The sequence below is a fragment of the Vipera berus genome (genome assembly GCF_964194415.1).
Source record: "Vipera berus genome assembly, chromosome: 5".
Taxonomy (NCBI): domain Eukaryota; kingdom Metazoa; phylum Chordata; class Lepidosauria; order Squamata; family Viperidae; genus Vipera; species Vipera berus.
Window position 1 is genome coordinate 83,942,606 of NC_138207.1, and position 26,833 is coordinate 83,969,438.

The 26,833-nt window shown below is 41.1% G+C and overlaps 1 protein-coding gene across 1 annotated transcript in view; it reads right to left on the bottom strand.

Moving 5' to 3' along the window:
- Positions 1-1,337: 1,337 nt before the first annotated feature.
- Positions 1,338-26,833, bottom strand: part of CDH23 (cadherin related 23) — a 390,425-nt gene continuing 364,929 nt past the window's right edge. The window contains exons 46-60 of the mRNA XM_081328216.1: positions 26,545-26,756; positions 21,812-22,006; positions 20,375-20,485; positions 18,762-18,891; positions 17,025-17,288; positions 16,595-16,756; positions 12,822-13,078; positions 12,609-12,706; positions 10,913-11,033; positions 9,658-9,737; positions 8,751-8,791; positions 7,991-8,051; positions 5,869-5,998; positions 4,826-4,948; positions 1,338-2,393 (exon numbers count right to left, since the gene is read on the bottom strand). Coding sequence (XP_081184342.1) covers positions 2,064-2,393; positions 4,826-4,948; positions 5,869-5,998; positions 7,991-8,051; positions 8,751-8,791; positions 9,658-9,737; positions 10,913-11,033; positions 12,609-12,706; positions 12,822-13,078; positions 16,595-16,756; positions 17,025-17,288; positions 18,762-18,891; positions 20,375-20,485; positions 21,812-22,006; positions 26,545-26,756 — 2,315 coding nt within the window. The 3' untranslated portion in view covers positions 1,338-2,063. The remainder of the gene's footprint in view (positions 2,394-4,825; positions 4,949-5,868; positions 5,999-7,990; positions 8,052-8,750; positions 8,792-9,657; positions 9,738-10,912; positions 11,034-12,608; positions 12,707-12,821; positions 13,079-16,594; positions 16,757-17,024; positions 17,289-18,761; positions 18,892-20,374; positions 20,486-21,811; positions 22,007-26,544; positions 26,757-26,833) is intronic.

Consider the following 26,833-nt stretch of genomic DNA (forward strand, 5'->3'; position numbering starts at 1 on the left):
GATCCATATTACTGTATATATATACATACATACATACATACATACATACATATATATATATATATATATATATATAAAATCTTTATTCTAATTTTTATAACCTGTTATTTTTAAATCTTTCCTTTCACAACATAATCTGACTTCAAAATGATTAAATACTACTTTTAAGTAGAATTAGTTAGTCTTAAATCCAATCTTGGTGATTTCAGTTTTATAGCTCTGGAGAGTAACTATCATAGTGTACGTATCTGACTTCTTTTCGGTCAAATTGTGCTGGCAAAGGGTTAATACTAGGCATGAGCAAAATCTACCCTTTCTCCCCCAGATCATCATCTGGAGAAACCACATCTGAAATGGACAGGCCTGTTGTGTCAAAAGTTTTACTTGGCTTATGCAAATTTATAGTATTAGAGCCACCTGTAAGCATATAAGAAACCCACAATTCAGCATTTTGAAAATACTGTTTTTTGATTTTTGAATGCTAATTTCAAGTCACCTGAACATTTCAGGAAAAACTGATAGCATATAAGGGAGATTTAGAAGCTAAAGAAGATATTTTGCTACTTCAGCAGGAAATGTATGCTTGACAGCTGTGGCTGAAAATCCTGCTTAGCAAGTGCATGACAGCACACTATTGCATGTTGCTATTTAATGGCAATTACAAACTTCCTGTGAGGAGCTACTATTTCCATCCTCTTATATTGTACCAGTTGTTGAGATCACAAATTTACTGATAATAATCCAAAACAGCAGCCATTTCAGCCAATAAGACATAGCAAAATTGAAATCTCAGTAAACAGTTGTGGTTCAAAGGCTGGCAACTGTAGCTAAATGTTTTATGAATACAATTACTATATATGAATGGTAATGATTTTTCTTGCCCATAAATTCCAGCAAATAAAACAGTCCACTCTTGATCGTCATTGCTATTTTTCCTATGCATTATGATCATCCACCTTGTCATGGTTCTTTTCAAACTTTGCTTTGGGGCATGCAGAATTGTCGTGTTATCTTAACTTCTCCTAAATGGATTCATGTAAATATCAGGTTAAATAGGTTTCCTTAGATTTAATTTATTCACATCAGAATGGTGTTAGTTCATTATATATACTGTAGATTGCTGCATAATCCATAAGGGACACTTTTAATTCCTTTCCTTGGTAGTCTTAGGAATATGTTACTTTTATTGATGAATATAATTATCATTCTGATTTTTCAGCTGACATGGTGTGTGCATTCAGTCTAAAGTAGTTATGAAACCTATGTCAAAATGGTTAACGTGACATTTGGGATGGAAAAAAGTACACACAGATTAACCAAATTCATGTGTAATGTATTTCTGGTTCCTTTAACAGACCATTCCAAAAACTCTCAACACATCATTGTTTGAAATAAAAGAAGAAGAAAAAAATTACACACCAACACTCTGACATCCAGAACCTTAATTAGTCACTCTGCTTGGTTGCTGAACTCTTTTTGTAAGCCAGCAAAATGAAAACATGGCTTCAGGTTTCTTTTCCGGGAAATATGACAACACAGATTAATGCTGAACAGATTTATGGAGCTTCCTGAAGTTTGATCACACAACTATTGTGTGAGACCAAATGGATCGTCGTAGAATCATCTTAGCTGCATTCGCTCGGTAGCCATCATTCCCTGCTACCGTGGTGGTAGGAGAACACATGGATCCAGTCAAGGACCCTACTGATGGAACATGGCACCATGATTATTGCAATTCTAGCTTTAGGTTTATATCCCAGGGCTTCCCACAGCTTTTATTTGAAACACTATATGTCTGGAAAACAAAATTAAGAGAGCGAGTCAAATCTTTTGAGCGTCTGGGTCCTGAGAACCTTTATCCCTGGAGCTAGGCTGTTCAGGACCGCTTGTAACAAAAGAATGTCTTATCTTGGTTAGATTTACTCTGGAACAGGCGGTGGCCTGGCATTGGTGACCCTGCCCTCTTTTCTTCTCTTGTCTTTTAGTCCGCTGCTCCTCCTGCTGCAGGAGTCCACGTAGGCCCAGGATCCCTTGGAGGGCTACACCAGGGATGCCACTTCTAGTCATAACTCTGTGATTTCCAGTGGGCTCTCCATGATCACTTCCCTCATCTTGTGCATAGGGGTGGATTTGGCCGATTCGGTACGAGCGTTTCTGTCACAATAGGACCCACCTTCAGCAGTCAGTGCCTCTAAGGAGCGAGCTAGTATTTTCTGGTCATCCTCAGGAAGGCTGTTGAGGTCTGAGGTTAGGAGAGTGCCTGTGCTACCGTGGACCACATGGATCCCATCAGGTCCCTTGAGCTCAATAGGCTGCTGATGCCGAAAGCGAAGGCTCCCTTGACTAGGGCTCCTTTGCTCCTCCTCCTCCTCATCCAGATCATTCTGGATCAGCTGGAAAAAGACCAGGATAGAAATCAACATAGCATATATTTTGGGTTTTTTTCCTCAAGCTCAATTTCCCCACTGTTTTCAACAGTAAGAATATTGCCTTTCCACGTGAATTAGAATAGACTCCTGCTGGAGCTATTTCTGAAAATCCTGGTTATATCTAGAATCCAAGGTGTACCTCCCATCTCTGCACATGCAGAGAATGTGAATCTCTTTCTTCAAGCAATTTTATAAAGCAACAGAAAATTAGATCCTCCTTTTCCTTTCAAAACTGATATACCGTATTTTCCGGCATATAAGATGACTTTTTAACCCATGAAAATCATCTCAAAAGTTGGGGGGGTCGTCTTATACGCCCAGTCGTCTTATACGCTGGAAAATAGTACATAAATCAATCGAGCGCCCCCATTCTAGCAAAGCAACTTCAAGCCTCCTTAGTCCAGTCCCCCCTCCAACGTGACTCTCCCTTCCCACCCCCAAGAGCCTCTCAGCCCCTTCCCCTCTCCCTTGCAAATGCCAGACCCTGGGATCTCTTGCGTCTATTCCAAAGGGTGGGTGGAAGGAAAAGCCCCTTTCGGCTCCGGCTTGGCTGCAAGTCAGCGAGCCCGGGAAGGCACGCCCTCCCCTCTCACTGTGGAGGAAGCAGGGCAGGCTGGCGTCTGGCGGGAGCCGGTAGGGCAGTCCTGCGCACGCGCGTGCTCCCTGGCTCCTAAGGAGTCCTTGGGGAGCCATGGCAGGCGCCTCACGCTCTTCCCTCTTGAAGCAGCATCGGCGGAGCCATCCGGCATCGGGCGGGAGACGGCAGGGCAGTCCTGCACACGCGCACACTCCCCGGTTGCTAAGGAGTGCTAAAGGAATTTTCCAAAGAATGAAGCACCTGCAGAATTAGCCCTCATGTTATCACATTGGCTCAAACTACTGGCAATTCTATATTGACTCTATCCAATGGGACATAGTGTCTCTATCCTTTATCAAGATCCCAGGTTTGTATTTTGGCATTCCCCCCCAAAAAAACACCTATCCTATCTATTTGGGGCTACAGTTCCACAATCCTTTGTCACAACTGACTGGGATTATTGGATGGTGAGATTTACAATACATGAACAACAGCAGGTTGCATAAATCCCTGGGAAAGACAGGATGCATATTCACTCAAGGAAGGGACGCGGTGGCTCAGTGGGTTAGGACGCTGAGCTTGTCAATCAGAAGGTTGGCAGTTTGGTGGGTCGAGTCCCGAGTGCCACGTAACAGAGTGAGCGCCTGTTACTCATCCCAGCTTCTGCCAACCTAGCAGTTCGAAAACACGTAAAAATGCAAGTAGAAAAATAGGGACCACTACGGTGGGAAGGTAACAGTGTTCCGTGTGCCTTTGGCGTCTAGTCATGCCGGCCACATGACCATGGAGACGTCCTCGGACAAGCGCTGGCTCTTCAACTTTGAAACGGAGATGAGAACCAGCCCCTAGAGTTGGAAACGACTAGCACGCATGTGCAGGGGAACCTTTACCTTTACCTATATTCACTCAACTGAGATCTAAAAGACATTTGCTTTTGTCTAATTTGGTTTCTTCTTAATTTCTGGCATTTTAGCATGGCAGACAAAAAGACCTCTGGATAGTGTGGTAACCAATGGTAACACACACACACACACGGAAAATAACATTTCACCTGTTCAAATGAAGAGTGTTAAGAACTCCTGTCTTCAATAGAGCAGAAATAAAGTTAATATTTGGCAAACCTCTGCACTTGGAAACTTAGAACTCCAGAGAAAAGTGCTGCAAGCACCATACAGTATAATATGTACAGAAGGATTCAGCTCTGAAAAACAAGACACTTCAACCCAGTGGGCACTGCAAACATTTTCTTGAACCCCATGCACACACAGACTCTACCTCGGAGACTGAGGAGTGGTCCCCGTGGCTGGTGGTGGCTTTATGCACCATCCGCTCAGCAAGCAGTCTTTTCAGCCGCATGTAATCATCCAAGACTACCTTTAAAAGAGATGCCTGGAAAAATGGAGGGGATGGGCAATGGGAGACATTATACTGGACTCTTTTTGGACTGAACCTGAAACTAACTGGCCTAGGGAATCCTCATGAGAAGTTCCCCTAGACTAGAGCCCAGTGGATATTTTCCCTCATTGTTTTTTTATATATATAAAAATAGTGGAAACAGTTATCTGAAGACTACCTCGGATTTGGAAGAAATGCTTTTCAACCATATGCCTGCATTAAATAGGATTCTGGATGGATACTCAAAAGTTCTATACTAAATATACGCCAAATAGTGTCGAGGAGTTCAATTTATTTTTAAAAAATAGTTCTTTTCCTGTGACTTTTTAAGCAAAAGTCTCTTACAGCCTACACGGCAACAGATGATATTTGTTGGAAAGCTGCAGATTCTGATGTTAAGATCATTAATGACATAAGTACGCACCTTGATAGGCCCTTCTCTCATGATCTGGCCTAGCTTTGCAATATTATCATATTCCTGAATAGCTGCCCTCAGATAGTGGTCTTCTTCTGGCTTGGAAGCTGAAGGACCTCGTCCAAAGGTTCCCTAAAAAGAAGAAAATTAGAGGGACTTTTGTGGTCTCAGCAGGCCTGAAAGAAAGATCCTAACGGATTTTTCTCTCAGAATTCGATTCAGTTCCATAAGTGTTAGAAACTTTTCACGTAAATCCCTTCTTGCTTTCTAGCGGCCAACTTCCTTGGTCAAATTTAATTATTAAGGAGACCTGCAGCAAGTTGAATAAAATTACATAAAAATAAAGGAGGTGTATAGCCTTTGGGTTTCCCAGCAAATATAGCATCATATCATCTTACAGTCAACTTTATTATTTCCAACCTTTTTGATCTGAAGGTGGTCTAAATTTACTATCCTAGTTTTGAACTAAAAAAAACACCCTTCTGCTTTGGTCCAGGATTTAGGCTTACAAAAATTATAACAAATATTCTGACAGAACAGGATAGTGAAGTCTGACATGGAAAGACAATTTTAAATTGCATGGAATCATAGTATAATAGTAAAAAGAATTTGTTTACTATCCATTATGACAGGGATCTTCAAACTTGGTCCATTTATGATTTGTGGACTTCAACTCCCAGAATTCCTCAGCCAGGCATGCTGGCTGAGGAATTTTGGGAGTTGAAGTCCACAAGTCATAAAAGGGTCAAATTTGAAGAGTCCTGCTTTATGACTTTCTGCAGCAAATAGAGTTTTTGTTTAAAGGATTAAATGTGCAAAATAACACTTTAATGAAAGTACTCCACCTTTTGTAGTTGTCTTCAACGATTAACACAAGCACAAAACAATTGTGATATGCATAGTGATTTTGCACATTGTGTCTCCTTGTTCCCCACAGGTGTTCATGCCCACATTAGTCCAATTTTTCCCTACTATTGATACTTTTGACAGAGTTATTAGGCCATTAGGCTGGTGGGCTTTTAAACCCTGATATTAAGCAGCTATCATCTCACATGGGTCCTGGTGGGACTATTCCACAAGTCTGTGATTTCACTCAGGTTTTCAGGTAGATTATCTTCATGTTCAGCCTGCGCTGCCAATTCCAGATTTCTGCAGAACGGGTCGAGCCACACAGGGTTTGCTCTGTCAGAGACAGATGAAGGCTAGAATAAAACTTTAGTCAATTTGGAACACTGTTTTAAAAAACACACCAATAAAACAGGATTTTTAAAGAAAATATATAAATATATGTTAGAATGGTATAAAGAGAATTAAGTCTGTCTAGTCTAGTGAAAAGAAGGAGTGGGGGTGGCCTGATAGCAGTGTTCCAATATTTGAGGGGGTGCCACAAAGAAGGGGGGGTCAACCTATTTTCCAAAGCCCTAGAAGGCAGGACAAGAAACAATGGATGGAAACTAATCAAGGAGAGAAGCAACCTAGAACTAAGGAAAAATCTCCTAAGGGTGAGAACAATTAACCAGTGGAACGGCTTGCCTTCAGAAGTTGTGGGTGCTCCAACACTGGAAGTTTTTAAGTTTAAGTTTTAAGTTTATCTGAAATGGCATAGTGTCTCCTGCTTGAGAAGGGGGTTGGACTAGAAGACCTCCAAGGTCCCTTCCAACTCTGTTATTTTGTTATATAGTATAGTATTAAAAGTACATGAATAGTACATATATATAAGGTAAAAGGTAAAGGTTCCCCCGCACATGCGTGCTAGTCGTTTCCGACTCTAGGGGCCGGTGCTCATCTCCGTTTCAAAGCCGAAGAGCCAGCGCTAGTCCGAGGACGTCTCTGTGGTCATGTGGCTGGCATGACTAGACGCCAAAGGCGCACGGAACGCTGTTACCTTCCCACTGTAGTGGTCCCTATTTTATATATATATATATATGTGTGTGTGTGTGTGTGTGTGTGTGTGTGTGTGTGTAATTTTTTTTGGCTTGCTAACAAAGAATAAAGGGCTTGATAGCAAGCCAAAAAAATTTTACACAAATATGAGCTGCCACTGCTGTGGCTACTGCCTGTCGATGGCCTTGGGCTAGGCTGAAACAGGAAATAAGATTTGTCCCATGTCTGGGACTAAGCAAGTGTATTCTGAATGCTTAACAAACATTTAACACATATCTTCTTTGCTTCTCAGCTAAGAGAGAGAGAGAGAGAGAGAGAGAGAGAGAGAGAGAGAGAGAGAGAGAGAGAGAAATTTACATATATATATATATATATATATATATATATATATATATATATATATATATATATATATATATATATATATATATATATATATATATATATATATATATATATATATATATATATATATATATATATATATATATCAGGGTGGGAAGCGGGATGGAGGTGGTGTTGTATGTGCATGCAGAATCTGAGCCAAGCAAGAGTGATTTTTGAGAACAATCTTAAATATGGCAAGTCACTTGACATGTTTCATTTCTTTTGCTGGAAGAGGTATGTGGAACTTTACTGTGGCTAGTATTACCAGATACCTGCCATGGAGGCTTATCTTTCAGACAAAGTTGAAAAAATAGTAGCTTAGGGGGTCTAGAATTCAGGTCAACGGCAAAGTCAGGGTTTTCTCAGCAAATTCCAAATTACTCTTTGCAAAATGTTCTGCTTCAACCCCTTCTCACACTAGGCAACTTAGGCAATTAATGAACCTTTAAATTTAATGGGGATTCAGGAGATGTGACTAATGAGAACAAGAGATTCATGTCTTCTAACTCAGGGGTCTTCAAACTTGGCCCTTTTATGACTTGTGGACTTCAACTCCCAGAATTCCTTAGCCAGGCACACTGGCTGAGGAATTCTGGGAGTTGAAGTCCACAAGTCATAAAAGGGCCAAGTTTGAAGACCCCTGTTCTATTTGGACCTTTCTTTCTCAGAGTATTCTTGAAGACAGCGTTACTTTAACTGGGAATGGATTCCATTCCATGACAGTGATGATCTGATGGTCACCTGCATCTCTAATCATATCATACATAAAATAGTCCTGTATGAGATTGTTAAATCTTGTCCAGAAACAAGTAAGCTGAGAAGATATTAGTTGAACTTATTTCTACATAATATGTCAAAGATTAGAATTAACTTGGGCCTCTTGTTTCTAAAATATGAACTTACCCATCAAAGGAATATTTATTTGTGTTTGGCATATCCATTATGTCAATGAAATCTCGGTTTCCTGCAAAACAGAATGTATTGAATTTACCAAGCATAATTTATGTCAATTAGTTTAGAGTTTTATCTCTTTGTATTTTTTTTAATATGAGCATTCTGGAGTATGATTTTAAAAGTAGACTCTTATCACCAAAAATTTAGTAGTGAATCTTTTTCCTGCCAGTTCTTAGGATGTCAAAGGAAATTTCACAGATCAACCTCTGCTTAGTTACTTCGACACTAACAGTTTAACCTGAAGTGTGCAACTTTGCTCCACCTAGATGATATTGGTGACATTTATTGCATTCTTGTGTTTTCTCTATTGTCCAACAGATAAACAGAAAATAACAACAAAGAATAATAATAAACCTGCTACAAGGAACAGAAACTAAGCAAGCAATTAGTAAATGGCTGCGCAAGTCACCTGGAGGGAAGAATAGGTTTGTAATTACAAATGTGAAGTTATTCAATATTTACAGTGGATTTCTGATTAATAGACTCTAATTCTGTTTTAGCCTTTTGAAGGATAAGTATTACTGGATAATTCAGCACTTTATACATTGTTGTGGAAAATCTACTTCTAATTAAAGTTGGAAAAACAATGCTTAATAAAACCAAAGAGACAAACAGTGTGGAATCCTTTTATGTCAGTGTTATTAATTATGATATCCATCAATTAGCATTTTCCCCATGATGAAAAATATACATTTTCAATACTGTTTACCTGCAGAACCAGCCACAATTGCTTTCAATTTTCTTTTGTGTCTGAAAAAAAATATTAAAAGTAGTAATCAACTGGCATGGGCAAGAATATAAATATAATGATATTTCTTCCTAGCTTTACATGAATTCAATCAGGCTTCTCATCCACTGCTCTCTTCCAAAATAGAAAAGGACAAAATGTTTGCTACTGGCAGTTTTTTTAGGTAAGACTGTCCTTATTTACTGATTTGTTTATTTACTAGATGCATATCTTATTATATACTAATCAAGGTGGTGTACATCATATTGCTTCCCCCTATTTTCCCCACAACAGGCAATTGTCTGATGTGCGTCGGGTTCAGAGAGAGCAACTTGGCCCAAAGTCACCCAGATGGTTTCAGTGATGAGAATTCATGGTGTCCCAATTTCTAGTGTAGCACAACTGCTCTAAAAGCCATCATTTTAAAATCATGTGTAGATCAGCACAACATCTGAAGATTTTCTCCAACTGCACACAAACTTTATCCAGCTACAGTAATGACTTTGTTTCAGAGAGCAGTAACTATCAACTTTGTAGGCTCCAATCTTATTTAGCCTTTTACTGGTAAAAGACTGGGATAGTAGTTGTGGCTAGAATATTAAAATATTATTTCAAGGTTAGAGCACTAAAAGAAGCCACTCAAGAATATCCTGAAAGCCTGATAATAAAAACGTGGCCACAATGCAATAATTGTAGTTCCTCCTATTTGTTATATGAAATGTGGCTACCATATTGATTTTCCTACAATATCCCACAGAAAGCCCTGGCTTTACTCTGGGAACGCTTAATTTGCTCTTCTGTTATTATCATTACTATTATTATTTTTATTGTGTCATTTGATATATGGTATTTGAAATATTCCGCCATCCAGGGACAGATGGCTACTCACGCAGTTCTGTAGTACCAATTCATGAGGATAAACAACATGGCTGCCAGGAAGAGGAGAATAGCCAGAATGATTATTGCCATCTAGAAATGACAAGAAACGGGAAAAAACAAAAAAAACAAAAACAAAGCAAACCATTGTAACGGGGATTGGAATTTCTAGAAAAAGTCTTGGCCATCAAACTTCACCTGCCTTATGGCCCTGACTGGAGGGTTATCATACTTCCAAGGCACTGAGGGAAAGTGAAACGTAATGTATGGCCAATTAATCGTTTGGTGCCAGATTCCATTAATCTGTATGAATTGTTTCATCTAACCATCTTCTCCCTTTGACATCATCTATTGGAATATGAATGGGGTTAAGACCTGGATGTATAAACGTTTCATGTATAAAGATGATACCTCCTACACATATAACTTCTATTAGCTTTCATTAGCATTTGAAGCTGTATATTTTCTAGCTTCTTCATGCTAAAGATATGTGACTTTTAGCACACTAGTAATATAATAATTTAATTATCTCAATATTGTTTTTGAAATTTTGCTTAGGGTAGGACACAGTTCATGTTCATTATAGTAATTGACCAATATGTTTAGCTACATACCACCACAACTATTGTCATCACCTTTAATGGGGTGAAAGGGTACATCATAGTGCAATACCTTTTGAAATAGGATACCACAAATGGCTAACTTACACAATGAGGAAGGAAGGAAGGAAGGAAGGAAGGAAGGAAGGAAGGAAGGAAGGAAGGAAGGAAGGAAGGAAGGAAGGAAGGAAGGAAGGAAGGAAGGAAGGAAGGAAGGAAGGAAGGAAGGAAAATGTCCAACGCTTTCTGCAAGCGTTCTACAGGGAAACTTAATGGGGAAGCCAGTAGGAAATCTGAAGTTGGTCCTGCTCCTACTGCCTCTTGGTCATTCTGTTACTCTGTTTAGGTCAGGAAATATCTCTGAAATGATGACCCAAAGGGGCACATGTTGTTTAGGAAAAATCTACAAGTACCAAGGAAATTACGAACCATAGGGAAAGCTAAAATAGAGGGATCAGTGAGTGTACCACATTTACAACCCTTAATTATCTGCTTGCTGATTTTAATTGCTGCTAGTCAAAGTCTAAACAGTTTTGTATGTGAGAGTAGAAAATCAAGAATAAAAAAGTTCATTATGATCTATAAAACATGTCAATAAAGGAAGAATGAAAGTTTCTCAACTATAATGGGTGTACAATATAGTAATATAAAGAAAGTTAACTAATATACCTGCAGTGTTGACAAGTCTTCTGAAGCTCGGGTTGTGATTGCTGGTTGAACATCTAAAACATTGTAATTTCGGAAGAGATTTTTTAGCTGTTCTTTATTCTCATCAATCATCTGTATGACTCTGAAAAGATGGTTAAACATTTCTTAATTTTTACCAATCATTAAGGCTAATAAATAAAAGTTCTTTATTATGCAAGCAATTAACCATCTCCTCCTTGTATACCCTATATTGATACATACCCTATAACAGGGGTGGGCAACTGTGGCCTCTTTACAACCTTTGGATTTCAACTCCCAGAATTCCATGGCTGGCTCAGGAATTCTGGGTGTTGAAGTCCACAGGTTGTAGAAGGGCATAGTTGTCCATCCCTGTTCTATAAAGTTCAACACAATAGGCTTCAAAAGCAGAAACTCATTTAAGTTGCAAAAGAAAAAAATAGACTGAATAATCTATATGTTATTTTATTTGGTTTGCAATCTATAATTGCAGTGAAAATCCGTGGTGAAGGATCAGCTAAAATCAAGAGAACAGATTTTGTGCAGAAGACAGTAATAACATCATCATCATCATCATCATCATCATTATTATTGATCATCGCACAGTCAGCCAGATGTTCAGACTGGATTTGGCATTTTTGTCTACCTATTGAGTCTTTACCAAGGACATGGGATAGGTAGATATGGATGTTTGATGGTATTACAGATACCGTCGCAGGATGGAAGCAGTTCCTAGTAAGGCCGCCTTTCGCAATTGACTAATGACGAATTTGTCAATGCCAATTGTGTTCAAGTGGTGCTCCAGTTGTTTTGGGATTGCACCCATTATTATTGTTGTTGTTATATTTACAACAACAACAACAATAATAATAATAGAGTTGGAAGGGCCTTGTAGTCTTCTAGTCCAACCCTCTGCTCAGGCAACCCTAAACCATTTCAGAAAAATAATTGTCCAATCTCTTCTTAAAAACTTCCAGTGTTGGAACATTCACAACTTCTGGAGGCAAGTCGTTCCACTGTTTAATTGTTCTAATTGTCAGGAAATTTCTCCTTATTTCTAGGTTGCTTCCCTCCTTGATGAGTTTCCATCTGTTCCTTCTTGTCCTGCTTTCAGGCGCTTTGGAGAATAGCTTGACTCCCTCTTCTTTGTGGCAACCCCTGAGATATTGGAATACTGCTATCATGTCACCCCTAGTCCTTCTCTTCATTAAACTAGACATACCGGGTTTCCCTGAAAATAAGAGCGGGCCTTTTTTTTTTGTCACCTCCGGCACTGACAGCCCCACCCAGCTGGTCCACTTCTGCGTCCGAAGGAGCAGTTTCATTCTGCAGGTAGGAATGGAGCTCTGCCTGTATTTTGCAGTCAGGCCTTTCCAGAAGGCCTCTGCAGCCGACTACTAGCTCCACCCCTCCACCTCCACCCTAGCTTGATTTTTAGGCATGCATCTCACCCCAAAACTAGGGCTTATTTTGAGGGTAGGGCTTATATTAGGCCCACCCCCAAAAATCAAGCTAGGGCTTATTTTCGGGGTAGGCCTTACTTTCAGGGAAATGCGGTAATAAGTTTTAAAAGTAACTGTCTGACCTGAAAAGTGATTTGATTAAATATTTCTTACAATCAGAAGAGACTGCTCATGTTGGCATAAGCTAAACTAATTTGGGATCTGCTTATCAATGTATATCAAGGCAACATGCTTACCGTTCTACATCAAGTATCCTATTGGTCTCCCGATTCACCACATGAATCAGCAATTCCGTTTGGGCAAAATTCACACGGCCTTTTTTGTCAACATGGAACTATAGGATGAAAATAAAAACCAGACAATTGGCAAAGGTTTTGCTTTCCTTTAGCTCAAGGATCAAGAGCACAAATTATTAGAAAATTCGTGTCTTCCATTAACACAAAATATACCTGCACATCATCTGTATTGACAATGGCCCCTGTTATGTTGGACAACAGGCTGATGAATTCCTCCTCAAACTGCCGTACTTTATCAGGGATCTCATTGATTATGATTTTTACCCGTTGATCATCTCTCAGTATATAAATGCCCACAACTGTAGTGTCATTGTGGCCAGCTAGATCGGAAGCCATGACATCCACCACAAAGTAGCCAGGGTTGTAAGCAGTGAACAGATCAAACGTTCGAAGAATTCCATCTGTGTTACCTTTAAGAAAAGTCAACAATAGACTCCAGGTTTAGAATTTATTTATTTATTTATTTATTTAATTCAATTTATATACCGCCCTTTTCCCGAAGGACTCAGGGCGGTTTACAGGGCAAAATTAAAACAATACAATATAAAAATTAAAATAAAATTAAATCAATAGCCCCCAAATTTAAAATTAGAATTTAAAAACCTTAAAACCCCTCAGTCCAGGCCAGCTAACTCAAAAAGCCAGGTTTTTAGGTCCCAGCGAAATTAACGAAGGTCGGGGGCGATCCGGAGTTCCACCGGCAATTGATTCCATAGGGCAGGCGTTCCCACAGAGAATGCCCTCCCCCTGGGGATCGCCCGCCGGCATTCCCTGACCGGCGGGACCCTGAGGAGGCCCTCCCTGTGGGAGCGCACAGGACAATGGGAAGTTGATGCTGGCAGCAGGTGCTCCCTGAGATAATCCGGACCCATTCCATTTAGGGCTTTATAGGTCATCACCAGCACCTTGAATCTCACACGGAGGGCAACTGGAAGCCAATGCAGCTCGCAGAGAAGAGGTGTTACACGGGAGTATCGAGAGACTCCCATCACAACTCGCGCAGCTGCATTCTGCACCAGCTGAAGCCTCCGTGTGGTCCTCAAGGGCAGCCCCATGTAGAGAGCATTGCAATAGTCTATCTGGGAGGTCACGAGCGCATGAGTGACTGTGCGTAGGGCATCTCGGTCCAGATAGGGCCACAACTGGCACACCAGGCGAACCTGGGCAAAAGCCCCCCTGGCCACGTCTCCTATATGATCTTCCAAACTGAGCTGTGAGTCCAGGAGGACACCCAAGTTGCGGGCCCTATCAACGGGGGGTAACACCTCACCCCCCCATAGTTAGCGATGAAAAAGACTGGTTAATCCGAGATGCCGGTATGCACAGCCACTCAGTCTTGGCGGGATTGAGTTGAAGCCTGTTTCTCCCCATCCAAACCCGGACCGCCTCCAGGCAATGGGACATCAAGTCGAGGGCATCACTGGGTTGATTTGGGGTGGAAAGAAAAAGCTGGGTATCATCAGCATACTGATGATACCCCACCCTGAAACCACGAATGAGCTCACCCAGCGGCTTCATATAGATGTTGAACAAGAGGGGAGAGAGGACCAACCCCTGAGGAACTCCACAAATGAGAGGCCTCGGGGCAGACCTCTGCCCTCCCGTCAACACTGACTGCGAGCGGCCCAGGAGGTAGGAGGAGAACCACTGTAAAACAGTGCCACACACTCCCAACCCCCTGAGACGCTGCAGTAGGATACCATGGTCGATAGTATCAAAAGCCGCTGAGAGGTCTAATAGGACTAGGACAGAGGAACAACCCCTGTCCCGAGCCCGCCAGAAATCATTCACCAGCACGACCAATGCCGTCTCCGTGCTGTACCCGGGCCTAAAGCCCGATTGGTACGGGTCAAGATAATCAGTTTCCTCCAGGAACAGAGGAAGCTGATGCGCCACCACGCTCTCAACAACCTTCGCAAGAAAGCGAAGGTTGGAGACCGGATGATAGTTGTTCAAAATAGCTGGATCCAGGGCAGGCTTCTTGAGGAGGGGCCTCACCACCGCCTCCTTCAAGGCGGCAGGGAAGGTACCCTCCCTCAAAGAAGCAGTTATTACTGCCTGGAACCAGCCTCGTGTCTCCTCCCAAGCTGCATACACAAACCAGGAGGGGCATGGGTCCAATAAACACGTGGTGGAACTCAGTCTCTTCATGATCCTGTCCACCTCATCCAGGGTCACAGGATCGAATTCACTCCAGATAACATTGTCAAGACCGCTCGATTCCACCTCGTCAGTCTCTGCCCAGTCAGAATCCAAACCGGCCCGAATCTGAGCGATTTTGTCTGTCAGATGATGGCTAAACTCCTCAGCCCGCCCCTGCAAGGGCTCCTCCCTCACCTCCTGATTAAGGAGGGAACGAGACACCCTAAACAGGGCGGCCGGGCGATTATTTGCAGATGCGATGAGGGCAGCAAAGTAGTTAGACTTTGCCGTCATCATCGCCGCGAGATAAGACCTCGTAGAGGTTCTTAACCGCAATCGGTCAGATTCAGACTGGCTGGATCTCCAACAGCTCTCTAGACCCTGTGTCCTACGCTTCATCTCCCAGAGCTCCACAGAAAACCATGGAGCCCACCGGGATCTGCGCCAGGTCAGGGGTTGCAAGGGTACAACACGGTCGAGCCCTTTCCCAGGCATCCACCAAGGCGTCGGCCGGGCTGTGAGTGAGGGAGATAGGTATAGACCCAAGCGCCGTCTGGAACTGTTCCGGATCCATTAGGCGCCTGGGGCGGAACCACCTGGTCGGTTCCACAGCCCAGCGGCGAGGGGTGGCATAGCGGAATTTGCCAACATATTTGGAATCAACACATTATAGCACTAAATATGAGCCACCTTTTAGATATTCTTTTCTAAGAGCAGAAAATCTTTTCAAAGAAGGGATAAAAATTAAGTATACAATCTAGCAGTTGCATTTTAAAATAATGATATCCAAAGAGAGCTGATAATTATGAATAAAATAAGAAATTAGCTGCCTCATTCTGAAGTGAACTGAACACAACTTCCTTATCTTTGCCTGACCAAGATCTATTTAAACAATTGTGAAACAGAGACAAATATTGGAGGCTGTGTTTGCACTACACATTTAGCCAGATCATGTAAAATCTTAGCAGATGGACCCTTGCAACTTCGAAAACTTGGTGTCAGACTTGGTCTGATTGATGTCTTATCATCCTGTACAAACTTGGCCCATTTGGTTAATTTATTATTTAAAATATTCTGTGAGCCTAGTTCAATAACCAGATTAACTGTTAGGTAAGAAACAGAAATATGCAGAAAATATTGCTTTCATCTGTTTTCTTAAGAGTTTGTATTTTTTTTCCAAAGAAACCTTTAACAATTCAGCGTAACTTCAACAAAAATGCACCAAAACCACATTGTACTGAATTTGTTAGGTTTATATTCAGTTTTTCCTTCAGGAATTATAGACTTCTTTTAATTTTATCATAATATCATGACTCAATGAGATTAATTATGCTGAGAAATAGTGATTGGTTCAAAGTTAGCAGTTGAGTTTCCTTATCTCAATGCAGTTCCATATCAAAACTTCCCCTGTTCATATCCAACAGCCTAGGCCACGGGTAGGCAACCTCGGCTCTTTTATGACTCATGGACTTCAACTCCCAGAATGCTGACTCAGGAATTCTGGGAGTTGAAGTCCATGAGTCATAAAAGAGCCGAGGTTGCCTACCCGTGGCCTAGGCCCTAGACCATAATGCCTTTCAGGCAAGCCATTATCCATATAACAACTGTTAACTCTTCATCTGAAATACCACTGTGAAATGGACCTCTGGGTCACAGAAAGCCTCAAAATATTGTAGATCTTTGATCTTGCGTCCATTTAGCATCCTAGGTCTCATGCATGCAACAAACTGGAATGTAAACTAGACTATTCAGTTGATATCTGAGCACCTTGTTGCCAACCTTACCTATGCTGAAAATGTTGGCCACCTCGTCAGAATCATTTGAGTGTTGTTTGATGTAGCGAATTCCCAGAATGCTGTACAAGACTAGGCTGTTGTTTCCAATATCAGCATCCAGTGCAACAAGTTTAATCAGCTCCGAACCCACTTTTGCATCCGTTGCAACCCCTAGCAGAAGAAGGAAATTAAACGACAAAGACCAACAAAATCCCTTTCGGAAATAGTGCGTTCACCTCTGGGCCTTTGGAATAAACCCAAAGCATTTTTTTAAAAAATAAAATAAAATTGGGGCTTGAAGCTAGCCTTTTATTTTGCAATAAAAGTGAAACATTGCAGTTACAGGAGATAGCATCCTTATGTCTTCCCCACACAAGGTCATTCAGAAAAATGAGTCAGCTTTGAGACTATTTTCTGGCCACAGTGAACCTCTCCCTACCTGCTGTGTATTCTGATTTGGTGAACCGGGGAGGCTGATCGTTAATGTCAGATAGAAAGATCCGGACATCCTGCAGGGTATTATCGGTGCTGAGATCCATCGCCTGGAGTCTAGCTGCTCGGCGACCTTGAGGAGGGCTCCAGTTTCGATTGCTGGAAGCTTTGACAATGATGGAGTAGAAAGCCTGTTTCTCTCGGTCCAAATCCCGAAGAACCTGCAATTTCCCTTCCCGACTGAGTTGGAAATTGTTCTCTCTGTTCCCAGCTGAAGAAAGAGAAGACTAGTCAGGTTTCCTTTAGACTGGTTGCTTTCCAAAATGGGGTTTTACTATGAGGTGGTAAAAGGTAAAGGTAAAGGTTCCCCCGCACATGCGTGCTAGTCGTTTCCCACTCTAGGGGCCGGTGCTCATCTCCGTTTCAAAGCTGAAGAGCCAGTGCTTGTCCGAGGACGTCTCCGTGGTCATGTGGCTGGCATGACTAGACGCCAAAGGTGCACGGAGCGCTGTTACCTTCCCACCGTAGTGGTCCCTATCTTTCTACTTGCATTTTTACGTGCTTTCAAACTGCTAGGTTGGCAGAAGCTGGGACGAGTAACAGGCGCTCACTCTGTTACGCGGCACTCGGGATTCGACCCGCCAAACTGCCGACCTTCTGATCGACAACCTCAGTGTCCTAACCCACTGAGCCACCGCGTCCCCTATGAGGTGGTAATTATACTGTAATAAAAATCTAAGCAAGAAATATATTTAACCAAGCTCTTCTCCCAAGACCTAGATAAAGGAGGGTGGCAGGACCCTTTGGGGAATAGGTGGGGTTAAGGGTTATATTTCTATTGCTCTCCCTGATCTGTCATTTTTTTCCATGTCGGTTGTAGAGTTTTCAATGGTTTTTAATATTTCTGCCCAGAGTTGTTGTGGGGTTGGGGTTTTTTAATTTGAGAAGCGAAAGGGAAAGAAGGGAAAGTGAAAGTGAAAGTGAAAGTGAAAGGGAAGGGGAGGGGGAAAGGGAAAGGAGTTCAAGTGTGTCTTTCTTTACTTATCCCTGCTAACCAATCTGATGTGCTGGCCCAGCTAAATGAAATGAAGCTGTTGAGGAGAAATGATTAGATTCACTTTTGGAAGTGAAACACCAAGTCATTTGTAAATTCCGTCTCCTAAGAAGCCATCTAGAGGTACGTTGCTCAGTTAATGACCGATGGATCTCAACACTACTGCTTCTTTAACCTAAGCAGTAATTTTTTACAAAGCGCATTAAAAAGGCAAAATGGATATTATAGGTCAGTGATGGCGAACCTTTTACAGACCGAGTGCCCAAACTGCAGCCCAAACCCACTTATGTATCATCGGGTGCCGGGGGCGTGGCCAATTGGGTGGGTGTGGCCAATTGGGTGGGCGTGGCTGTGATGGTAACGGCAGACTGGGTGGGTCTAAAAAGTTCAAACCATCAATTCCAAATTTGCGAGATCTTTTTTCCCCCCACAAGAAGTTGAAATTGATTGATTGGTTGAACCTTTTTTTCCCCCACATGGCGGCGGAGGCCTAAAGTGAAAAAGTTTTATAAAACCCAGCTGAGGGCCTAGGACTGGGGCAACAGTGCGTGTAACCACAGAGAGGGCTCTGTGTGCCACCTGTGGCACGCGTGCCATAGGTTCGCCACCACGGTTATAGGTGATGAGGATAACAGGGAATGTAGTGTTAAAACTATCCAAAGAAGGATGATGAGAAGAGCTGAAATCTACCTGCAACGAAGTAATACACAATAGCATTGGCACCCTCATCGGCATCCACTGCGCCCGTGACATTCCCTACCACAGTGCCCGGGCGTGAGTGTTCAGGTACAGAAAGAACCTGGTAAACGGGACTCCCTTTCTGCAGGAGTAAAAAAAAAGGGGGGGGATACAAGGCAACAGCTTTTTAAAAATCACGTTATGCCTTACTACACATTATATGAATTATGTTCATGAGAATAAAAAAAATCCCTCCCTAGTCATAAGCAATATAAATTTCAATGAGGTTACTTCGTGAGCTGGTATAGGTATATAGGTTTAAAGAAAGTATTTTACTTTGCTAGTCGTAGCTGATTATAGGGGGTGGTGCTTATCTCTGTTTCAAGGCCATTGACGTAGCGCAGTCTAAACACATTTCTATAAGGTCAAGTGCTGTTACCTTCCCGCCAAAGTGGTACCTATTCATCTACTCGCATTTGCATGCTTTCAAACTGCTAGGTTGGCAGGAGCTGAGGCGAGACTGGGAGCTTGCCCGGACGCAAGGTGCCTGGGTCTCAAACCTGGGCTACTGGCTTTCCAGCCAACATGTTCAGTGTCTTAACCACTGAGCTACCGCACTGCCCCATAGTTACATACGGTGTGCCATAAATATATGATTGCTGGGAGAGGAAGCATAAGTCTTATCTTCATTCTCTTGGGATCCTGCTATTATAATTAGTTGTTCTTAAGTTTATATTCTGCCTTTATGTGCAGGAGCTCAAGGAGTTATAGTGTTTCTGCTTCCAATTTTCCACCATAAAACAACCCTTGAGATTGGAGGGCTAAGAAAGAGTGACAGGCCCAGAGTAGATTCCAGGGCTGAGGTCATTTAGAACCCAAATCTCTCTAATTTTAACCTTTAAATCCTAAACCTAAACTGCTGCACCACACTAGGTCTCTTCTATTACTTTTTTAGTTATCTTTCTGAGACCAGAGAGAAACTCTATTTTGGTCATTGACCAATAAAAATACATTCAGTAGAACCAATATCAATCGTTACTGGCAACATTTGTAAGTGAAGTTTACAAAAGTTTAATTTCTTTTGGCCTTTATGAAACATCACTTGTACATAGTTATGTACACATGATCTGTGGAATCCATTCTTAGCAGGTTTTTTAGTTTCACCTGCAGTCCAAGTGAAAACATTTATTCATTTCCTTATCAAATTTATTTGCTGCCCAACTGAGAGTTCAAGACAACTCTGGGTGTGTAGTATAGAATAAAATTTAGTGATATATTGGTCAGAACAGTAATAAGGCTTTGTTTTATACTAATATTTTTATATAAACAAACTTCCTCTTACTATGCTGAAAAATAGATTTTATTTTTATTTTTCTGCTTTAGTTTAAGAACTTGTTGTCATAAAGTGACAACAAACTTCCTTTACAATTAATGAAGTCAATAAACATATTTTCTCCAAATGAATCTGTTTCTAAAGATAAGTGACCAAGTAAATGTTAATCCATGGGCATCTTGGAGGAAACAGGCCAGCTACTCTTTTAAAGATGTTGGAACTTGCTCTGCTTTGGATCCTAATCTGCCCCAGCTCCAGGGAAGTCCAGAAGGGAAGAGATAGACCTGCTTACAGGTGGCTTCAGGAAGACAGGTTCATTGTCGTCAATATCATCCAGTGCTACCTGGAGAGGTTGCATGGTCTCATATGCTGGTTGACCTTGATCGCACGCCACGATGATTAACTATGGGAAGAACATACGAAAGGCTAGTCATACAAGGGGCTTGTCAGTGGCAAAGACAGAGGCTCCAAACACAGGCAATTGAATTGGCTACACCAATTCATTATTGGCTACACCAGGGGTCTCCAACCCCTGGTCCGTGGACCAGTACCGGGCCATGGCATGCCAGCAACCAGGCTGCACAAACAAGCAAAGACCCATCTGTGGGATGCAGGCAGCACAACAAACCACGCCCCCTCCAGTCCACGGAAAAACCTTTCTCCACGGAACGGGTCCCTGGTGCCCAAAAGGTTGGGGACTTCTAGGCTACACCACAAACACAAAATTAGAGCATTTTCTAGCTAGAAAAGAGAAACAAACAGACTTTAAAAAAATTATTTGACTATTTAACTATTATCTATTGTGTAGTGGGTCCGACGCAAGGAAGAGACACCAGCCGGAGTGTGAGTTGAGCTCTTTATTGGAAGGGGGGTAGCGAACTGAGGGATGAGGGTTACCTGGCCTCCTTAAATACCTAGCCAGATAAGCGGACAGCCAATGGGGTTGGCCCTAGGTTTCCCGCCGAAACTGGGTTTCCTGCCAAAACCGTTCAGGCCAACGCCCCCTGGTGGCTGTTGCTATGCAGGTGCCTGCATACATAACATTATCTATTAACAATTAATTTCCCCTTTTATTTAACTTGTGTTTAATCTTCTGTATTGATGCAAAACCTTCTTAAAGAATGTCTCCATTGCCTAAGAAAAATGATTGCTTAGCTTTTTAAGAAAGGAACTGAGTGGTAAAAAGTAGTAACAGAGCAGAGAAAATAAAACTGTTCTGTTGAGATTCTCTCGTAGGTCAGGAAAAAAAAAACCTGAGTAGGAAGGTGCTGACTTCATTCTTTCAACCCACATGTTCAACTCTTGTGCAGTGCTTGAAAAGAAAGGGAACTCAATAATTTCTTGGTCCTCTGAAATGTCTCATCTGTGGTTACAACTGACTTGCTAATTCATGAATGTGGTGGGCTGATTTAACTATTCAGTTTTGAGAAACTTCTGAGCAATGTGGGACAAAGCATTCTACACCTGCCTTGGTAAGGACAAATCATCATGTAGCACAGAGGTCCCCAACCTTTGGGGGCACCAGGGACCGATTAAGTGGAGAGAGGTTTTTCCACCGGAGGGGGCGTGGTTTTGTGTGCGGCATGCATCCCACGGATGGGGCGTTGCTTGTTTGTGCAGCCCAATTGCTGGCATGCCGCGGCCCAGTACCGGTCCACGGACTGGGAGTTGGGACCCTTGATGTAGCATATTCTTATGAAAGTCACAATATTTCTGCTTTGTGACTTACACTGTACATGGCTTGCTTCTCCCGGTCCAGTCTCATTGCTGTCTGAATGAGCCCACTGTTTGCGTCAATGGTAAAATATTCCCAATCCTTATTTCCAGCACCTGTTTTGAGAAGGGTGTACTGCACAGCTCCATTGAGGCCCTCATCCTTGTCAGTAGCATATACCTCATACACATTGGATCGTAAGGGGATTTCCTGTTTATGGATACAAGGATCATGTATACAGAAAAAGCTGTTTAAAATATAGGCCACTTCAGGGGAACATGGGAAAATCACATCTCCTAATGAACAACCACTGCATGCAGATCTGAGAATTCCAAGTTACAAACTTCCAAATGTCATCACCACATAGATCATGGCTTTAATCAATCAAGATTTTCCCACAATCCTTCTGAATAAGACACAGAAATAGTAGAATAAGTTACTCGCCTTAATTGTACCCATGGATTCTCTGCTTGTGTAAAAAAAAACATGACACCAGTCAGTTTTGGCCAGTAGACCAGCCAATGCCACCAAAGACCAGTGCTAAGTTCTAAATTTCAGAATCATTCATTGAGAGGCTACCTTGAAAGCCAACACATTGTTGCCTGCATCCCACCAAGTAGACAATATTTATAGTCTATTTACAAGCTGGGTTTCAGGTTAATTGGAATGCAGGCTCACATATTTGGCCTTCTGACGATTCTGAGAACTTGCCACAATGGAGACTCCATCAGCTCAAAACTCACTAATCATACTGCTGCATAAATATATATGTTCCTACAAGTGAAGAGATTAATAACTGAAAGTAATGTGTTAACCAATTCTAGTACAAGTTGAGGTGCAACATTAGCTAAAATTGAACACTACATATTGTATTTCTCTGGATAGAGCAGGTATTCTGTTTTGGAACTCAGAGCCGTCTGAGTATCTTGAATGTGTCAGTACACACCATGTACCTTCTAGACGGTAAGAACAGACATGGGCTAAAACTAGGCAATTGGGTGTTGGTTGTACTTGTGTTGTACCAGCCCAAGTGTGCCAGAACTGACTGGTAGTTATTGTGAAACTAAGAGAATGGATGGGAAGGCTGAACTGATCTGAATAAGATCTATTCTTGTGGAGTTGAGAAACTAGAAACTGGAAAGTTAAGATATGGATTTACGGTAATTGTGAATATAAAGGCTAGAATATAGAATTGGTGTCCTCTTGGTTGGGGTGGGTGCCTACGAAAGTAGGAATCCACAGATTTAGTGACTGTGGCATGACACACTCTACTGAATGGGTGATAATGAAAGTACAAAGCAACAGTTTTGGGAAAATCTGGGCAACATATTGAATGAATGTAATGGGGGTGGGAAATTGTACCAATGGGTCACATGTAGGGATAGGTGGGAACAAGAAGAGAGAGTGCTGAAAAATTACTCAAGTATTTAAATATACCATTCTTGAGAGGAATGGGAATTGTAACTGGTGGGTAGAAAAAGGCCTGCTTGTTAGTAAGCATAAAGCAATTCATGTATACAATGGAAAAAAAGAATAAACCAAGAAGCATGGCTAATTGGATTATGTTGAAAGACTGAGAGAATTAGTGAAGGCTGCAAGGCTGATGAGAGATTCTGAATGCTGTCCAGACTTCCTGTTGGTGATGTCAAGAATGGAATTTAGGTACTGGTGGGACAATACTGGAAGAAGGATAGTTTGCCTACTATAGAAGAATGGGCGTTTAAAGTATCGAATCTTGCAGAAATGTCTAAGATTTCTGCTTATTTGCAGGATCATTCACAAGAAAGATATATTTCAGTTTGGAGGAGATGGATAGATTCTATTCAGAATAAATATGGGACTAAAAAGTTCCATTTAGCTTATGAGTAGATTTTAGAGGGATATTGTTATTTAGTGTTAGTACTTTGTATGTATTTATGTTAAAGGGGAGTTAAAGCACACTATGAATTTGGTTAATTTTATATTACGGATTTTTTTAGTTAGAATATGATTATTATATCTATAACCCTGGGAAGTGGGGGGGAAGGGGGGTGGTTTGGGGTGGATGGGTTTTGGGGATATGTATTGTAAAATCTTTTTTTTTTGTAAAACTCTTTAATAAAAAAAAGAATGGAATTTAGGGTATAGCAAGAAAGAAGTTAGAATGAAAGAAGAGAGACTGGAAAAAGAGAAATACGAGTCTATTTAGAAAATAGATGGTTTTGGAAATGGAAATAGAAAATGGACACAAGGAAAGATAACATGGAAGTTGGTTGGGACATAGTGAAAATAATTATAATATACAGAAATATGTGGAGCTACCCTGATAATAAGTATGAAAAAGAATTAGGCTGTGGATGAGGAAAAAAGTGCAAATATGAACATTTGCAAAAATGAGGATAAATTGCAAATTGTCAATGTAGAGAAAAGGCTAGTTGCCAGAAGGATGCCAATGTTTTGGAAAGGTTTCCCAAGGTATATCAGAAATTAAAATTCTTTCAGAGAGCATTCCTATCTTCTACTTTTCCATGTTTTGTTATTTCTGCCTCTGTGAAGAAGTAGAGGTTGAATTATTGGGCTACGATTTTATGATGCTGATTTAATTTTTTAAGCTGAACTGTATTACATATGTTTCAATTAATTGCTCATAATTTGGAAGCTGTTGAGAATCAATTGTGATAAAATATGAGAGCTAGCTAGCTAGCTAGACAAATAATAAAAAAGAAGAACCAGGGTAAAAATGCAGATGAACATGATGGAACAGGGGAACTATTAAAATGTGGGTAGAGTTTATGCAGGGAATGACTGTATAACTTGTCTGATATGTGCATGGAATTTGACATGGCTGGCAGACAACTAGCTGTTCCCTTATATACAGGCAGACGTTTAACTAACTTGCTCTGACCGATGAAGCTGCATGGATGACTAGTGAAACATCTCACACTAATGAGAAAAATAAGTCCAGTTCCATGAACCAACCTTCATGCAAGAAGATGAGTTTGTGAGGTGTGTCTGGAAAGGTGTTTAGCAGAATTCTAACTGAAAAAATTCAAGAGATGACAGTGAACAGTAGCTGGAATGTACAGAATGACTTTATATCACTCAACAGTGTGCAAAATAGACTTTTGTTCTTCCGTAGAGCATTGAGAATTATTTGAGTGTGAAAAAGAAAAGTTATTGTACATTTATTGATTTAAAGGAATCATATCCATAAGGCGAATGGTGTCAGTTATGCAATGTTTTACATGAATATGAAATTGAAGGTTAATTGCTTAGTGCCAAAGAGTAATGTCTGGTGGAAGTAAAGCTTTATAAGTGAAATGCTTAGTGAATGGTTCATTCACTCAGCAAGGAGTAGGGGCTATGTGATATTCCCTTGAGTGTCCAATATATTTTGGAATAAATGTAAAAAGAATTTCTTTCTGGTGAAGTTTAGAGGTGGGGATATAAAAGAGTGTGTACTTTCACATGAAGACATGCTGCAATTGATTTTCAACTAATGTTAAACAGATTGGAAAAGAAATACACAAACGATCAAGATTGTTGTGTGTGACTGCCAAAATAGAATGAAATAGCTCCTGGCTAACTGGTACTTTGTACAAAAGAAAGAAATGAATGGAGGCATTGGAAGATGTACATGTATTGGCAGAAAGATAACGCTTAATACGTAGTCTCTTGTATGGAGTGTCAAAAAAAGCAAACGCAATCATGCGTAACAACATGCTTCTACCCACTTTGATATACAGAAATGAGAGCTGGCCATGTCAAGAGAAATGTAAAATGCAAGGGTGCATTTAAAAATATGGATAATAAAAGGAGGGTCAAGAATGAATGGGAGTTGAAGGAATGTGTATTTTGTACAAAAGTAAGGGACCAGCACAATAGAAGTACTTTGTGGTGGTTTAATCAAAAGAGAGAATGAAGATCAATGCAAAACAAATACACTAAGAAAGAGCAAGTCCATTGAGTGAAAGGAAAGACTAGAGGCAGGGACTTCAAACTTGGCCCTTTTATGACTTGTGGACTTCAACTCCCAGAATTCCTCAACCAGCGTGTCTAGCTGAGGAATTCTGGGAATTGAAGTCCACAAGTCATAAAAGGGCCAAGTTTGAAGACCCCTGGACTAGAGACAGGCTCCAAGCTTACTTCTAGAAGACAGAAAATTAGAGAATCATCAGAGTATGGTGGAAACAGGCTGTTTGCAAGGATGGAGACTTTATAAAGAGATATATTGAATGGTGTTCATGAACACTAAATTTAATTACATTTTCTCTTTTGACTTAATTTCTTTTATTGCTAGTTTTTACTCTTTAATGCTTTGCATAACAGTGCTCGTTCTATCATGGAACAGCATCATAAATATAGATGCATTTTTATGTATGTATGTATGTATGTATGTATGTATGTACGGTGCCATCTGATGGACTCATTTATTATCTCAGATTCTGTCACAAAGAACAGAATTTGGTAGCTTTTGACAGTCTGGTCAGGTTGTTATGTGGCACAACACAAATGGGGTTTTGAAGAGTAAGCTTTAACATTGTCTCATTCTGAAAGACATTTCCTCTTTAAGTTTCTAGAAGTCTTTGATTCCCATGTATTGTTTCTGGTTCTCCGTACAGCCAAGAGCCTAGTTAGGTTGTTTGGTCAGTTAAGGTGAGAAAGGCAAAGAAAATTGTTTTTGTTCTTATCTGGAAATAACTATAGTAGCTTAGCTCTGGATTGCTGCATCATATTAAAAGTATGAGAAAAACTACATGAGGATTTACCTCTTTAATATGCAGAATGGTGCCATTGGGAGGGCGGACAAATATTGGTCGATTGTCATTGATATCAATAACATCCAGTTGTAACATTGTAGTCCCCCAGAGCGGTGGCCTTCCTTTGTCAGTAGCTACCACCGTTAGGTTGAACCTCTCATAGGACTGTAGACGTCTGCGCGTTGTGACAAGTCCTGAATCTTTATGAATTCTGAAGGCCTCTGAAGACAGAAGAGATACGGCTCACTTTTGATACGGCATGAAATCTACAAAAACTGATTTATAGTACATTGGTGCA